The sequence below is a fragment of the Macrobrachium nipponense genome, chromosome 7 (genome assembly GCF_015104395.2).
Source record: "Macrobrachium nipponense isolate FS-2020 chromosome 7, ASM1510439v2, whole genome shotgun sequence".
Lineage (NCBI taxonomy): Eukaryota > Metazoa > Arthropoda > Malacostraca > Decapoda > Palaemonidae > Macrobrachium > Macrobrachium nipponense.
Window position 1 is genome coordinate 22,643,027 of NC_061109.1, and position 14,290 is coordinate 22,657,316.

Sequence of the window (14,290 nt, forward strand, 5' to 3'; positions counted from 1 at the left end):
TACGTTAATAAGTACCGGAAAGTTATGAATAGCCGACACCTTACCATGGACTACTTTTAGACCTTGACCAGACACATAAAAACCTAGATAAACATGTTCGGTTTTTTAAAAACTCACATTTAGATATTTTACTCTGAGATTATTTGTCTTTGTCTCTGTAGCACTAGCTCTAGTTTATGTGAATGTACTTCTAAGGTATTAGAAAGGATTACAAGATCATCCATATAGGCATGTAGGTTATCCCCTAAAAGTCTCCAAACACTATATTGTAATTGGGGCGCAACGTAAGCCGGAGGCATACGTAAAAATTGATAATGTCCCCTGAGTGTGCTGAAAACGGTGTATGAGGTACAATCACTTAGGTAATTGTATCTGGTAAAGAAGCATTTAAGTAAGTCCAAGTTGGTGAAAAAAATTTATTCTAACCTAACAGAGATAAGATGTCGTCGGTACATAGCACTGGAAACTATCGGGAGTCGTTTCCTTGTTTAAGCGACAGAATCTACGCAGATCGCGAAATCCGATCTTTTATGGCATGACATTTGAGGGAAAAATTATATGGGCTTATTTGATTTCCTAATGACTCCTATTACTAACATTTTTTCAACTTCGTCATTTATTCTATTTTGAAATTTTGTTTCATTGAGAGTCTATGCGAAGGTACGTATATAGCTTTATGTTTGTCCTTAGACCGTATTTTGTTTTCAATGACATCCGTTTTTCTCCCAGAGATCCACTCGCTAGTGGAGAAACTTCCTGGTATTCAGGTAGAAGATAAAAAAAAATTCTGCCGAATCACCTCTGCTTGAATGACTTTACGGATATTACTTTAGATAGATTATCAGAGAGATTCATCCACGACTGGTTGGGCGTGATTAAAATTAGCAACAATAAAAAATGCGATATTTGAATCTTCCGTATCCACGATATGTATACTTTTAGGGCTTTGTTCGCGGAAATCGTTATATTTCAGTGTCGGGAAGGATTAAAATTTCATTTCCCAGCAAAGTCTTTTTACACGCACTAAGACATTCGAGGGTGCATGCTTCTCGAGATTTTGCGTGCAGAGTGCGACTGCGGTTGTGGGAGAATTCTGTTGGGTCATTTGAACAATGTTACGATTTATGAGACAAATGTATAGTTCCTTTATATAAGTTATTATTTGATTAACTGTCTCATTTTTGTTCAAACCGGATTTTAATATGTTTGAAGGTTTATAAGGGATTTCCCTTTGAAAATAACCGCCTTATTTTGCAGGATGTAAGATAATATTTTGTATACCCATAGATGGATCCTACAATTACACTACATACAGATCAACGTTTTTTTATAACTATAGTATCTGTAAACGCTCGCTTATCCGGACTTCTCATTAGGGAAGTTCGAACAACAGACGGTGAGTCCGTAAATAATACTGGTAATTAATTGTACTAAAGGAATAAATAGATATTCTAATTTTTACGGCGCGTACAGTCGGGCTTAATCCACCAGTATTTATTATAACTTAATGTATTAAAATTACTAGAACCTGCTCTGATTACTTGATACTGTCGTGTGATGCTAGGAAAAATCCTTTTTAGTTCAAAAAGATATCGGTATGTATGAACCAACCATCGCTTTTTCCCCACTCTGCTAGAGTCGCTTATTGTGTGGAATTTGCTTCGCTTTGAAAACTCGGCAGATTTAACTAACCTTGACCGCTTGACTAGGTGACACAGTCACCGAGTTTGCTTGTTTGATTCTGAACGGGCTACTGTTTCTATTTCTTTTTGTAATAATTAGGATCCTTCTCTTTATTACCATCGGCAACGTATTGTGTGTTTTTTAGCATTATGTTGCTGGTTACGTATAAAGCAATGAATGACGAACTATTAGGAACTGAGCGATTACTAATAAGACAAGTTTATCTCATACTGCATTCAATCTTAACTGTTTGTACTTCATTCTTTGCTAAAATTTGAAATAGTGAGGGATCCTGGTCAGCGCATTTAGCCTGATGAAAGTTTTTACAGACATGTTATTCCTTGCAATCCAGCCATATTTTTAAAGTTAAGTTGAGTCATTGAGGTTCGATATTTTATATAAACTCAAAAAAACTCAAGGCTAAAACTGCGATCGGGACTTTGCAAAGGAGCATTTATTGTCATGACCCGAAATAGTGTTACCTCTAATTTATATAGATTTGTACGGGTGTTCCACTTGTGTTTTTGTGTGTTTTCTAATCACTACGGTGCTTACGACCCTATCCATGCATCTGTATAAATACAGACGTCCACTGCGTAAACGCATATTCACTGTTTAATATGATTTGTTACGTAAGGGATTAATAATCACCCAAAATGATAAAATTAACATAGTATATGATTATGATATTTCGAGTAGAACTTCTGGAAACAGACACTCAAAGATAAAAACTCGCAGTAGCGAAATCTCAATGATATAGATAATTTCTGTAAAAAAGTAAGATTAAAGAATGTCTCGTAACTTCAGCCACAGGAATAACGAAATTCTACCTGTAAAGGAAACACTCAAAGTTACTCCAAATGAATAAAAAATTGTACTTAGCTTGCTTTTGTGGGAAGTCACGGTGTTCCGATAACGACACACGGCTTGGTCCTCCTTCTCTATTTAGCGGTTTGGCTTCAGTTTCCCCCCGTGCGCGTTGTTTCGATGATTCGAGCCCTTGAAAATCCGATGCTGCCGACGCGTTCGGGTTCGGTTTGTTTCTTGCAGTGCCGGAAACGCTCACTAACGATGTTTTCTTGAATGATTCTAATGAGAGACGAAGCTTCCGTTGCCGTAGGAAAAGGACACGTCGGTTTTGTTTCTTGAAGTTATTCACTAACGATGATACTAAGTTGCTTGACGAATCTTGTTGTTTTCTGAAGTCGCTCACTAATGATGATACTAGGTTGCTTGAAGAATCTGCTGCTTCCGTCGTCGTTGACTTCTTATGATACATGATTTATTATTCTGGTTTTTCCTTCGTAGGACGTTGTAGAGTTCTTCTGGTACGCTGGCCACCAATATTAGGGCTTGTGCCTTGTATGATAAGGCGCCTATGAGGTAATGTTAGACTAGCGATAATCTATACGCTAAGTCGGTTGGTATTGCACTTCCATCTTCAATGGAGTGTCTGGGGTTTTGTAGATCACTTACGAAGTCGGTATTATCTTTACGACGATGTGTTAAACTCATGGTTCGGTGAGGTTCTTGTAGAAAACACTAAGTATAAAAATAGATATAATTTCTTCTGAAGTTTTACATGGTGAAGATCAGGTATGATTGTACAAGTCTTCTAATAACGATAGCTTGATCGCTTCTGCCAATGATGATGGCTAATTCCTATTCCTCTACATGATAAAGCTTAGGTAAAGAGGTACAGGTCTTCTAATGACGATAGCTAACTCTCTTCTGCTTGTCCTACCATCTCTGTTACAAGTTATGAAGGAACAGACAGTAGTTCGAACATATGAACATACTATCAGATGACATAGTTTCATACGAACACACAATCGAATGAGACACGCTACAGATCACGTAGGCCGTTTGTTGAATAATAGGTCGGGGTAGTTGTCTCAAGCAGGGAGCTTGGACTAATGTTTTATAAACAATTGAATGACTACAGGTGACGGCATGTTATCTTAGCTTACATATTTATTGTATACGTCATCTTTAGCGTCTCTGGTCTGATCACATTCCTGCAAGCAATCTGGTGACCTCTTTAGTTTTAGACTTTTATATATATGGACTAACATTCCATATTTTTATTATGTAAACACTTACACATGTAATTCTCTCTCTCTCTCTTCTTATGACAAGTCTGATATTCAAGTCTCTCTGTTATTTATTTATTTTTCCCAAGATCCAACTAGACCTAACTTCCATTTAGGAAGTACCCACAAACCAATCTAATTAACCAACGCCACTGTCATATTTATAAATAGTTTATGTGAAAAATCTATCGTTACTATGAGATCAAGGCAGTTTTCTGCAAAATTGTTTTGTTTATTATTTGTTGTGGGAAAATCACGTTGAGAGAGGCTTCAAATTTTTAAACGGTCTCATCTGTATTATATACGATAAGGGTATCATTGTAGTCTCTCTCTCTCTCTCTCTCTCACACAACATAAACTTCAGTATATATATATATATATATATATATATATATATATATATTACTGTAAAAAACTGTGTAAATGAAAATTGCGATTTTTGTAAATAAACTTTTGCTTCAATTGCCAACAGTGCTGTTTGAAATCCCAGATTGTTGATTGTGGGAATTTTTAAATCGTGCTATGAATAAGAATTTACCTGGTTGAGAATGCCTTCAAGTTAATAATGACTGGCGTTATACAAGGATCTTTTAGTATTTGATACTTGCTTTTAAATAAGTTTGACATTTCTTAAACCTCACCGAAAGACTGGGTATGTCTAGTACGAACGAATAACATGACAGTAAAAACAAATGCCACAGTTTTCTTTTTTCTTTTTACTCATCTCACAAGATTCATATCAATTCTTTTACGCAAAGGATGTTCCTGCGAAAATGCCTATGAAATATCTTGGATAGCTGACTTTGCAGTAAAGGGTATAATTGGCATCAACTTGACGGCTGACGACCGTCACGTGGGTTATGTCATTGTATGAAGCCCGTACCGAGGGGAGCTCGATCGACCCCCACCCTCAATTTCTGGAAGTCCATGTTTTCTGTGACTATCCTTTTCATTGAACTGTACTTACAAAGTAATAAATAATTATTGTTTTATTGTTAAGTCAAGGTATATAATATAACAAATAAAGTAATATGCATGTTATCGTTAACCTAATGAATGAATCAATCAATAAAACTGAAGAAATATGCTTGAATTCCAGTGTAAACTTTCAACATCATGAGTAAAATTCTGTTGACTAAAGTCAGTACTTTGAATAACATATAATCGGGTAGAAGTACATAGACTGCATACACAATTTTTCTTCTTAATATAACTGAATTAACATTCTCAAGTATTTCATCTTGTTTAGACCTATATATGCAATGACATTTATAGAAGAAAAGGTCCAGTTTTGGGACAAACGACCGCCCCCACTCCCCCCCATAAAAATACTAGGTACGGGCCTGTGTAAGGTATCCGAAAGTTTTGATTATTCTTGAGTCTGTGATGAACCTTCATGTAAACACAGCAGAATGTTTAATCTTGGGCATCATTAGTCCTTTTATGGCGGAAACGGTTACGAATAGGTATAATTAGCCTTAGTACTTAATGCCCTTTGTCTGTTGGTTGTTAAACTGCGGTTCTAATGTCACCACTCGCTCTGAAAGCGTCAATAATTCTTACAGGCTGCTCTATGAGCAACACCCCGTGCTGGCATTAAGCCACCCTAATCATAATGATAAACAAGTCTGCAATGCTTTATACAATTCCATATAAACACTTAATTGCGTGGAGACTTAAATCTCATAGTATGTGGTTTTGATGCCGTATAACAAGGGGCTTAATACACACTCACACGCGCGCGCGCGCAGACACACACACACACATATATATATATATATATATATTATATATTATACATATATATCTTGAGTGTTATACGTTGGATAATTGTAGAAATACGCATTTATATTTTGGTAGCCTGTAATCCTTAGCTATTTTCGCTTTACTATTTTTTGTATGTTGCAGTGAAGTGTTGTGTCGATGTCACCACAGTTTTTCTTTTTTGGCTGGGTGGGGAGGTGGGGGGCGGCCGTCTTCGAAATGAGAAGCTGATATTATCAGAGGTTACTGACACTTCTGACGTTTTATTAAGAATCATATACTTCTTCCGTGGTTCTTCAAACCGCCTCCTGGTTTATTTATCATTGGTCTATAGAATGTTGGTGAGTATTTACAGGAAAATGGATCTCATAATTGCTATAGCTTCTGATCTTGTAGACTTATGTTCATTTTTATATTCTGGAAAGTACGATACTGAAGGCAGCTTAAATGTATTTTTTGTGTAACCCTTGTACCTTCTGTATATATTTGAAAGGATTACAGTACTGTATTTCCAATTCACTGGTGTCTGTAAGACATATATATATATATATATATATATATATATAGATATATATTATATATATTATATATAATAATAATAATAATAAAGGAGCCCATAAAAACTCCAAAATATAGAGAGAAAAATACAATATTTCAGAGACTGCTCTCTCCTCTTCAGGTCGATGAATGAGAAAAGTTTACAGAAAAGGTGGTATTTATACCAAGAGATCCATCCACAGGTAAGCCAATTTAGGTCACTCCCGTGATAATCTTCCTTTAATCTTCTTAAGTGTTGGTTGAATGAAAATCTTGTCGATCACATCTGAATACCATGCTCCTTTTGAGATGTTCATTACCGGCATCTCTTTAATTAGATGAAATTCTGTTGTAACAGAACTTTTTATCCCAGTCATATATATATATATATATATATATATATATATATATATATATATAGTATATATATATATATATATATATGTGTGTGTGTGTGTGTGTGTGTGTGTGTGTGTATGTATGTATTGTGTACAATCCGCTTTTCACCAGATAAGTATGTAGTCTTTACTAACCACAATGAGAGAGAGAGAGAGAGAGAGAGAATTTTCAATTGTAGTAACACGGAAATGACTCCAATGCTGTAGATTACTGTAGGCAGCATACAGTATTCTACAACAACCATTAAAATGACGTACTTTGGTCAATTTGAAGACATTAAGGCTGCACTCAAGATTCTAGCTACAATATTTATATATGAATATTTTTCTTCGTAATGCTAAAATAAAGCAAAATATTTATATGTTGTCTGCTTTCCCCCGTCCCATCCTCGTTATTGCATTTTCTTTCATTATTTCCATTTCGTTATTATATAAATTCTCCACCTTCCTTTCTTAAATCCCCTTTTTATGTACGAAAAACTGTTGGTGAAAGGTTGACTTATCTGATCTTTGTAAGGTCCATTACCGTATTCCTTTGTTGGGCCAAAAATAGTCGCCCGACCCTAGGCTGAAGCCTCAATTATAAGGGTAAGTTACAGCGCCCATATCATCCATTCTCGCGTGAAAAGCCCTCCTTGTAATTTATACTTATTAAATATAAATGATTCTCTTATACTAGACGCCAGACATTTTATGGTGCGGTCGAAGTTTTTTCCCCCTACTACCTACATCCAAACCATGAATTTAATCTACGGGATTTGCACATATGTTTTTAACCCACGCACTTCCCTATTTTTGGTGTATTTTAGACACTGCAAACAGGATAATGTTGTGTTTTGATAGACTCCTTGGGCTGGGTAACAAGTAAATATGGTCTGTTAATTTCATTTAAGTAAATTTATCATTATATATATATATATATATATATATATATATAATAACTTGAGTACCGGACTTCAATAATTATTACTATGTCCAGTGATATATGATAACTTGAGTACCGGACTTCAGTAATTATTACTATGTCCAGTGATATATAATAACTTGAGTACCGGACTTCAATAATTATTACTATGTCCAGTGGTGGTGGTCACCTACACATGAACTGACCAAGCCTAACATTGCTGAACTGCACTGATTAACGGCAAGTGATGTGCCTCATCCTTCTCATAAAGTATGTGATAAACTTAGCCTGAGGACTTGAAGGAATTCTTTAGCATTGCCCTTGACGTTTTTGCTAGGATTGGTTCTGTTGCTGAATTAGCTGCAATATGCTTCACTCTTGTGTCAAGAAATTGACTCTTTTTATTCCTTTAACTGACTGCTCCAAGGTTTTAAACCTGTTATGTATCCACCCTTGTCAAATTGTAGGGTAAACCCATACCATACTCCTAGGTGCTATAGTACTAAGCATGATGGAAGCTCCTTCGGGCGCCGTGTTTAGTACTAACCCCTCGGGGATCCAAGTAATACATGCACCCATTTATGTGTTGTGTGGTCGACAAATTATATTGATAAACGATATCTTTGTTCGGCCGTCTACTTCAATAAGCATGAGTTTACCCAGAACTTTGAGAAGGTAGATACAATACCAGGGTAATACCCTGCTTTAATTTACTCATTTGTGTCTACAGTTTGATGATTAAGTCTCTGTATTTTGTGTCTTCTGCTGTACCGTTTTTCTTCTGGTTTGTAACCTCTCCCACTTCTCTATAGTTCTTCCCACTTTCAGGTAGTTTTGTGGTTCATATATCGCCTTCCTCAGAAGCTAGTGGTCCTATTCCATATAATTATTCTGGTTGACAAAGATGAAAATCTGGTCAGGTCAGTGCTCCAAAAATTATTGTCAGTAAATGTAATTTAAAGCTTTTAAGCCTCTCGTACCAGGTGAGCTGGGGGTTAGAGTTACTAAGTAGATGAGTCATCAGGCTAAGTCTCTTGTTGAAGAAATGTTAATTGTCTTCTTTTCATTTCCTTGGTTAGATATGATCATATTGAGAAAGTAGTTAAACATTTTATGACTAGTTTTTACCGTTTCAGTATTTATATTGAAATTTCAATTTGTTTGTATTCCAGTCATTCAGTACGCTTAAAAACTGTTTAAATATTAAATTTACGTACATGCAGTGAATATGAATACAATCAATAGGCTGGATGTCCTTCTTATGATAACAAATAGCTATTTACATTTTGCACACTTGAAGGTTTTAGGTGAGGATTTAGACAGATTTGAAGCATGCTTTACTTTACTCTATTTTAAGACTTTTGCTATTCAAATGCTTCGCTTTCAGATGGCACCCACCCCCCAACCCACGCTGTAAGACTTTTGTGAAGATTATGGAACCAGATTTATACCATGAGGTCACTCTGGTCAAATAGTTATGCATAGCATTGTCAAGAAACTGTGCACAAGAGACTGGATATCCTATGCAGGAGTTGTCCCAGCTCTACAAGGAGTTTAGGATTCTTGTCAGCCAAGGGGTAGCTTGACCTTACTTCTGTGTAAACCAGTCTACCTGAAAATGCAGCTAGATACTTACATAGCATTTATTCTTCCTGTAGAAGAGGATCATGGGCTTTCTTAGCTTTCATTGAAGAGTATTTATTTTACCTTATTGGGGACCTTTTAGAAGTACAGTTTTGAATTTTCCATACCAGCAGAGTGGTACTGACCAACAGTGCATGGGAAAAGCACCAGAGGCAGATCACTGAGGTCTTTGCTGGTGTATAGATTACTAATCATAGTCCCTTTGACATTTTCATCACTAGAGGCACATGATAGTCATAGAAGGCAGAGAATTACATTCCTTGACAAGCAGCTGATTGATGGGATACATAATCATATCAGCCTTTACGACATGAAGGCAGTGTTGAATGGGTTTCAGGTTTTTCTGAAAATGGGTTGTAAGGTGGTTAAAATACAGTAATGGCAAGACCACAATGAATTTTGTTTTTGATTCATTTCAGTTCTTACCTGTTACTTTTCTAGTTGCAAGTCAATTCTCCAGATCCAGTAGTAGTATTTACAGTATATTTACAAGTGTACATAAAAGTCTAGGAAGATTAGCCTCATCTGTACGTTACTTTAGCTAGTTGCTTGCATGCAGTTCCATTACTTGGCCTTTTACCTGCAGGCCTGAAAGAGCAAGGCCTTAAACCCAGAATCTTTACAGATGGCGACAAATGGAGCATGCATACAATTATTATCACGAGTGCCGACTACCACCGTTTATAGCCGAGACAGAGCTTTCCAAGAAAAGGGCAAATGAAGCAATGTTCCACCTTAAATAGGTTGTTACCAAAGGGTTGCATACTCAAATACCATAGCAATTCCCAATGTATCAGGTACCAAAAATCTGTCTTAAATTATTATTAAAATAACTCTGACTTATAGGGCTTCAGCGAAAGAGAAATATAAACACCAACAGATAATCTCATGATCAGGGAGACTGGTGGCTTCATTCTCATTCTTCCTGCCTGATTTGGGCCTTAAGATGATCATAATCCTTTGAAGCTGATGATCCACAAACCTTTATAGCTAAAAAGTAGATATGTTCAATAAATGATGGTGCCATAGGTCTCCTTGTGATCCCATCATTAATTAGTTCTGTTGAAAAACTGGTGTCTAGTTTGTCACCACATGGGATCCCTCAGTTGCTGCAGTTTTACTTTTCTGTGTTTTGGGTGCTTTCTAGAAATATCCTGTCTCCCTTTGTTATAGTGAAGTCACACATATATTAAAATATTTACATTGTTGGCAGATGATGGTAGACCTTGGTGATCATAGTCATCATTACCCTGGTACCCCAATGGCCCTATGGTACTGACTAAGACTGATATTTTCTGGTTGCACTCTCTTATCTTTGTCGCATTTCATATTTTCTCATGACCTAAAATGTCTCAAGATAAAAAAATAGCACAGGTATAGGTTTCATGAAGGTCTTTGGAGCTTGGTATACAATTCAGGTTCCTGGATAGTTTGAAATTTTGAGCTATCAGTCTTTTGCATGGGTAAGGTGCTCATTATTTCAAAGCTTAGGTTTATATGTGATAAAAACGGGATACTATAATGCAGTTGACTCCTCAGAGGTACTCAATTCTAGTAATTATAATTCAAATGGAGCTGAGATGCAGAGATCTACCTTTAGCAATTATTTTGACTGGCTTGAATCAAACACTTATAGCATTGTCACTACCTTATGTTTTCTTGTTTCTTTGATAGTTCCAAGTTATTGCTTTGCCTTTCCAGTAAGTATGCTTGCTGGGGAAGTTGGGAATAGCAGACACTTGAGAGGGAGTCTCTCTTCTTGCTATTTGTTATGTTTAGATTTCATAGTTAAGAAAGTAGTGTGTGGACATGTCCTCTCATTTAAGGTTACTGGATTAGCCCTCCATTACCTTCACATTATTAGTAAAAGAAAGTTCTACCCTCTTAAGCAATTTTTTCATCACTCCTTTTCTAACATACATAATGGGTACCTGATTAAGCTTGATCTTATTAAACTTCTCACTTTTGGCTTAGGCCCCGTTACTAATGTATTTGGTGTGCTGGGTTTCTATCAGAGTTATTTTTGAGGTAAAGAAATTCTGTATGAGGGTATCTAAATGGCTTATTAGTGTTGAATCACTAAGCTAAGATTACAAAACTGTCGTGAATTTGGGAGATTAAGGTTTGGTAAAGACTGAATCTGTTGTAGGTGGAAAGACACCACATCTGTATAGAATGTAATTGCCTGTAAACATTTCTGGCTGGAAGAGTAGAGATCACTCACATAGCTGCAGAATGTTTAGTTAAAAACTTCAAGAACATCATCATTATGATTGGCATGCACAAACTTTGATTATCTTTAATTACTACAATTTAATTTCCTTTTTCTTATACATATTGTTAGTTATTTCCTTTTATCAACCATTTCTTTTAATTACTGTAATTATTTATGATGAGACAAAAAAAGTGAATTTATAACAAGAAGTTTATAAACAGTTTGTTTTGTTAAGAAAGCTCAAGTAATGTGAAATATTGCCCTGGAGTTCAGATTTAGAGTCCAATTTTTATCATCAGTTTATTTATGTTTTCACAAGTTTGCATTTATTCTGTAGGTACTCATTCATTTATAAAGGATTTTGCACCAAATGGTATTTGTATGCCAACATTTTTGTTTTGGTATCTTGAATAGAATCTTTCAGCAATGAGCAAAATAGAAAATACACATCAATTGAATATGGGTGTGGTCCCCAGAGTATTAGTACTCGTCACCCTCCTCAGCACTCTCTTGTTCAACGGTATCAGCTCCAACTTCTTCATAGTCTTTCTCTAATGCAGCCAGGTCCTCCCTGGCTTCTGCAAATTCACCTTCTTCCATCCCTTCTCCAACATACCAATGAATGAAAGCACGTTTAGCATACATCAAGTCAAACTTCTGGTTTAACCGTGACCAGGCTTCAGCAATTGCTGTGGTGTTGGAAAGCATACATACTGATCGGGACACTTTAGCCAAGTCCCCTCCTGGGACAACAGTTGGTGGCTGATAGTTTAAGCCTACTTTAAAACCAGTTGGACACCAGTCCACAAACTGTATTGTTCGTTTGGTCTTGATGGTTGTAATGGCAGCGTTGAAGTCCTTTGGCACGACATCACCTCGATACAGGAGACAACAGGCCATGTATTTCCCATGGCGTGGGTCACACTTGACCATTTGGTTAGATGGTTCAAAACATGCGTTTGTGATTTCGGCAACTGACAGTTGTTCATGATACGCCTTTTCTGCTGAAATGATGGGTGCATATGTAACCTGTGGGAAGTGGATTCTAGGGAAAGGCACAAGATTTGTTTGGAACTCTGTCAGATCTACATTGAGAGCACCATCAAATCTCAGAGAGGCAGTGATTGAGGAAACGACTTGGCTGATCAGTCGGTTCAAGTTAGAGTAGGAAGGATGACCCACGTCAAGGTTTTTCTTGCAAATGTCATAGATGGCTTCATTATCTACCATAAAGGCACAGTCAGTATGCTCCAGTGTGGTGTGGGTAGTTAGTATAGAGTTGTATGGTTCGACAACAGAAGACGCCAGTAAAGGAGCTGGATAGATAGCAAATTCAAGTTTGCTCTTCTTACCGTAGTCCACCGAAAGTCTCTCCATGAGGAGTGAGGTGAACCCTGATCCAGTTCCCCCTCCGAAGGAATGAAATACAAGGAAACCTTGTAAGCCTGAGCAGTTGTCAGTGACCTTCCTTATCCGGTCCAGCACGTTGTCGATCAACTCCTTTCCAATAGTGTAGTGACCTCTGGCATAGTTGTTTGCTGCATCCTCTTTGCCAGATATCAGCTGCTCAGGGTGGAACAGTTGTCTGTATACTCCAGTACGGATTTCATCTGGAAAGCAATGGAGTAGACTCAATGATAGTAATTTTTTGGCTTATATTTTCCCTGGAAAGGGTCATAGTATAATTTCGTTCCCACACTTTTGAGCTGCTACTTTGTTAATAAAACTGTTGTCATTTGCATGAAATGGTGATTATAAGTATCGCATAATCACTGGATATCAGTGTGATTTAAATAATAAAAGAGAGAACTTGCTGCATGAAAATACAACAGGCACTCCCTAACATCAGCACTGCAGAGACTGTATATCACTTTGGATACTTAATATTGACAGCACTATTTCATTGGATGAATTTCAAAGGATCATGTGTTATCTGTTTACTTAGAGCTCTTAAAGGATCATGAAGAGTCCCCAAGTTCACTGAGAAACTAGTGAACAAAGGAAACATCTTGAAGTTAGTCTTTGAAGCCTATTGCTGTCATGAATCATTACAGTTTTGAGGTATGAAAGCACAGATTACTTACCAATTACTGTAGGTTCCATGTCCACAAACACTGCTCTGGGGACATGTTTCCCTGACCCAGTTTCATTGAAGAACGTACTGAAGGACTGATCGTCCACTTTGCTGTCAGCCCTAGTTTCCATGCGTCCGTCAGGACTGATTCCATGTTCCAGGCAGTACAGTTCCCAGCAGGCATTGCCCATTTGGGCACCGGCCTGGCCAATGTGGATGGAGACACATTCACGCTGCAAGGTCAACAATGAAAGTTAGTTAATTATGTAAAACGAGTTAGGAAATTATGTAAAACGCAGTAAACTTTTGCTTACTACTTTGTTTTTATTGTTATTCTTGTTGGGGGTAGGAAAGGTCTGTGAAAAAGCTTAAAATGTCTTTAAAAGTGTTTTGTGTTGAGTTAAAGGTACAGGAATTTTAGGATAGGATATTTATGATATATTAATTAGAATGAAAATGTTAAAAATAAATAATGTTCATGTTAAATAGTACAGAAAAATTTATTTCTAATAAAATATAGCGTATTTATTTTATTTTTCGTTGAAGCAAGGATCTCTCTGACTGTAGATTTTAGCACGTTTTAATTTACGTTAAGTTAGGAATAAGTTTACAACTTATGTGTGAGGGGAAATCCGTGCATGTGTCCCCAGTAAGCTGGGGGTTTGATCATGCTTTGTTTAATAAGTTATTGCAAGATTATATAGTATGTGAACATTAAAATCTCTCCATATAGGTTACAGTTTATTGTACAGACTCATGAGAGGATGCTTGATATTACAGGAATTTAATCATATTGTAGTAACTAGTTGGCATGGAAGAAAAAGATGTACAGTGATGATCAAATCTCGCGACATGATTCCATAGGATTTCATTCAAAATTCACTAACTGGCAACCTAGCATGCTCCATATTTATCTATTATTTCAATGCGGAAACGCGATTATTGAATACAATAAGGTCATAATATGCTCATAAGAGT

The 14,290-nt window shown here is 36.6% G+C and overlaps 1 protein-coding gene across 1 annotated transcript in view; it reads right to left on the reverse strand.

Moving 5' to 3' along the window:
• Positions 1–11,524: 11,524 nt before the first annotated feature.
• Positions 11,525–14,290, reverse strand: part of LOC135217077 (tubulin alpha-3 chain-like) — a 7,722-nt gene continuing 4,956 nt past the window's right edge. The window contains exons 2-3 of the mRNA XM_064252761.1: positions 13,323–13,545; positions 11,525–12,848 (exon numbers count right to left, since the gene is read on the reverse strand). Coding sequence (XP_064108831.1) covers positions 11,719–12,848; positions 13,323–13,545 — 1,353 coding nt within the window. The 3' untranslated portion in view covers positions 11,525–11,718. The remainder of the gene's footprint in view (positions 12,849–13,322; positions 13,546–14,290) is intronic.